The sequence below is a fragment of the Loa loa genome, assembly GCF_000183805.2.
Source record: "Loa loa unplaced genomic scaffold supercont3.325, whole genome shotgun sequence".
Taxonomy (NCBI): Eukaryota; Metazoa; Nematoda; class Chromadorea; order Rhabditida; family Onchocercidae; genus Loa; species Loa loa.
Genome location: NW_018108505.1, coordinates 66,858 through 69,252, shown reverse-complemented (window position 1 = coordinate 69,252; position 2,395 = coordinate 66,858). Strand labels below are relative to the sequence as shown.

The 2,395-nt window shown below is 21.9% G+C and overlaps 1 protein-coding gene across 1 annotated transcript in view; it reads left to right on the top strand.

Moving 5' to 3' along the window:
- The first annotated feature begins 701 nt into the window (after window positions 1-701).
- Window positions 702-2,395, top strand: part of LOAG_18470 (hypothetical protein) — a 5,182-nt gene continuing 3,488 nt past the window's right edge. Inside the window, exons 1-3 of the mRNA XM_020451131.1 lie at window positions 702-910; window positions 1,454-1,576; window positions 1,653-1,926. Of these exons, the coding sequence (XP_020305113.1) occupies window positions 823-910; window positions 1,454-1,576; window positions 1,653-1,926 (485 nt within the window). The 5' untranslated portion in view covers window positions 702-822. The remainder of the gene's footprint in view (window positions 911-1,453; window positions 1,577-1,652; window positions 1,927-2,395) is intronic.

Below are 2,395 nucleotides of genomic sequence, written 5' to 3'. Positions count from 1 at the left end.
TAAAAATATAATCTTTTGATAAAATTTAACTTCACATCTTATCGACAGAGGGGAGATATGTTATGGTGATACGTTGTAAAGACTAAAAAAAAAAAAAAAACTTTTCTTGTTTAAATCGTTTCTTAAATTTTAAAAAAGTAAAATTTTTTTTTTTGAATTTAAATTGTTCAATTATGATCAGAAATATATCATTGGATGGTTTACTTAACGAATAAATTAAGCGGGAATTTTCTAAAATTCTATCATATATCCGTTATTCCGCATATGTTAGTAGTAAAATCAACTATGTAAAATCGGAATGTAAAATCATCCGGAAACTTTGCTGCAATGAAAATGAAGATATTTTCCGGATTAACAAATGTATAAAATTTGCAAAATAATTCGTAGATTTAAAAGAAGAATGTAAATTTTAAATATTGTTAAATTTAAAGCCAAATGTTTTGTTAAAACAGTTATGAATTAATGGTGTAATAATTAAAAATTATTTGTTTTTTTTTTTTAACTCAAATATAGGTTTAACCCTAATTTAATCGTCCATTTATCATAGTGATTAGATAATTGATAAGAAATAATTTCCCAAAATTATCATAAATTTAACATTGTTCGAAAAAAAAAATCTACAGCATTTTTGTATGATGTTAAAAAATTGAATGTATATGAATATCATAATATCAGATAGCATTTATCAAATGATATTAACAGATTATCATTGGATTAAAGTCTACATTGAAATGTTACTGTCGTTTGATAACATCAAAACTATTCGGTGTGTTAGCTTTCACTGGTATTCTAATCTATTGGTTCTTTGGTATCATTGGTGCAATGAATATTGAAACACGTTTGGATGTTGAAAAATTGCTACCAAAAAATTCACCTTTACAAGAAGCAAATGCTATGATCACAACTACAGGTACCTTCCTATATCTATCGTACTCCCTCTTTTATTGTAAATAATTCCTATTTTAATAAAGTTTTTTTTTAAGTGAACAAACTAAATGAAATGATTGAATGGAAAATATTTAATGTAATTATTAAAAAGTATCGAATTATTTGAGATAGATGTCATAGTTTAGTTTTTTTTTTGAATAGTTAATGAAATTTTAACAACATTGAATTTTTCATTTTTAAAATAATTCTATAAGTAATATTAGAAATGATAGATGTCAACGATCTTTTTTTTTTTTCTGATCATGACAAAATGATTGAATGGATTAATTTTGTATCTTTAGTTCTATTTTCTTCTTATCAATTTCTTTAATTTTTTTTTTCACTACTCATATTTGAATAATTTTAAGCCTATATTCTGGCAAATTGATTAATACAACAATGAATAATCCAATAATTACAATAACAAATATTAAATATTATTTCATTTAATAGATTAACACAATTAACATAATTAATTACAATAAATTACTTTCATTAGCTCAAACATGGTTTGATTAGATTGCAGTTTGGAGGGAATATTATCCAGTAACGATTTTAATTAATAGTCCATTGGATATACGAAATGAACATATCATTAAACGATTTGATGCGATGGTTAATGATTTTGAAACATTGGAAAAATGTCGAGGTAAATTTCCTTTTTTTTTTTTGTTTTTTGCTTTATTCTTGTAAAAAAAAAAAATCATATATTTGTAATATTTCAGGAAAAGAATTTACACTTCTTTGGTTACGAGATTATAAAACATATTGGTGGGAAGCATTATTATATGATTTTGATTATTTTTCGGATGATAATATAGCGACAACAACAACAACAACAACAACAACAATAACAACAACAACAACAACAACACTAAGAACTTCACAAATATCAAAACACGAAACAAAATTCGAAAAAGAAATGATTGATTATAGCAAATTAAATGATTTTCTCTTTTCACCACTTTATAAGCATTGGAAAAATTTTTTAAAATTAAGGTAATTTTGAATAAAATTTATTTAAAATTAAAGTAATGTTTTAAAATTTATTTAAAATTAAAATAATGCTTTAAAATCTGTACAAAATTAAGGTAATATAGCTTAAATAAAATCTATTTAAAATTATAGTAATGTTCTAAAATTTATTTGGAATTAAAGATAATGCTTTAAAATTTATTTAAAATTAAAGTAATGTTTCGAAATTTATTTAAAATTAAGGCAAATGCTTTAAAATTAAGGTAATGTTTTAAAATTTATTTAAAATTAAGGTAATATAGCATGTATTTTAGAATTTATTATTGCTTTATACTGTTAAAAATAAACCTTAACCCTAAATAAACCTTAAATTGTTGAAATATATTTCATAAGAGAAATGCCAAAAAAAAAAAAAAATCATAGATATGATTTGATAAGATAACACATATATGATGTTAATGCATACTTTTAAAAAAAAAAAAAAATATTTATG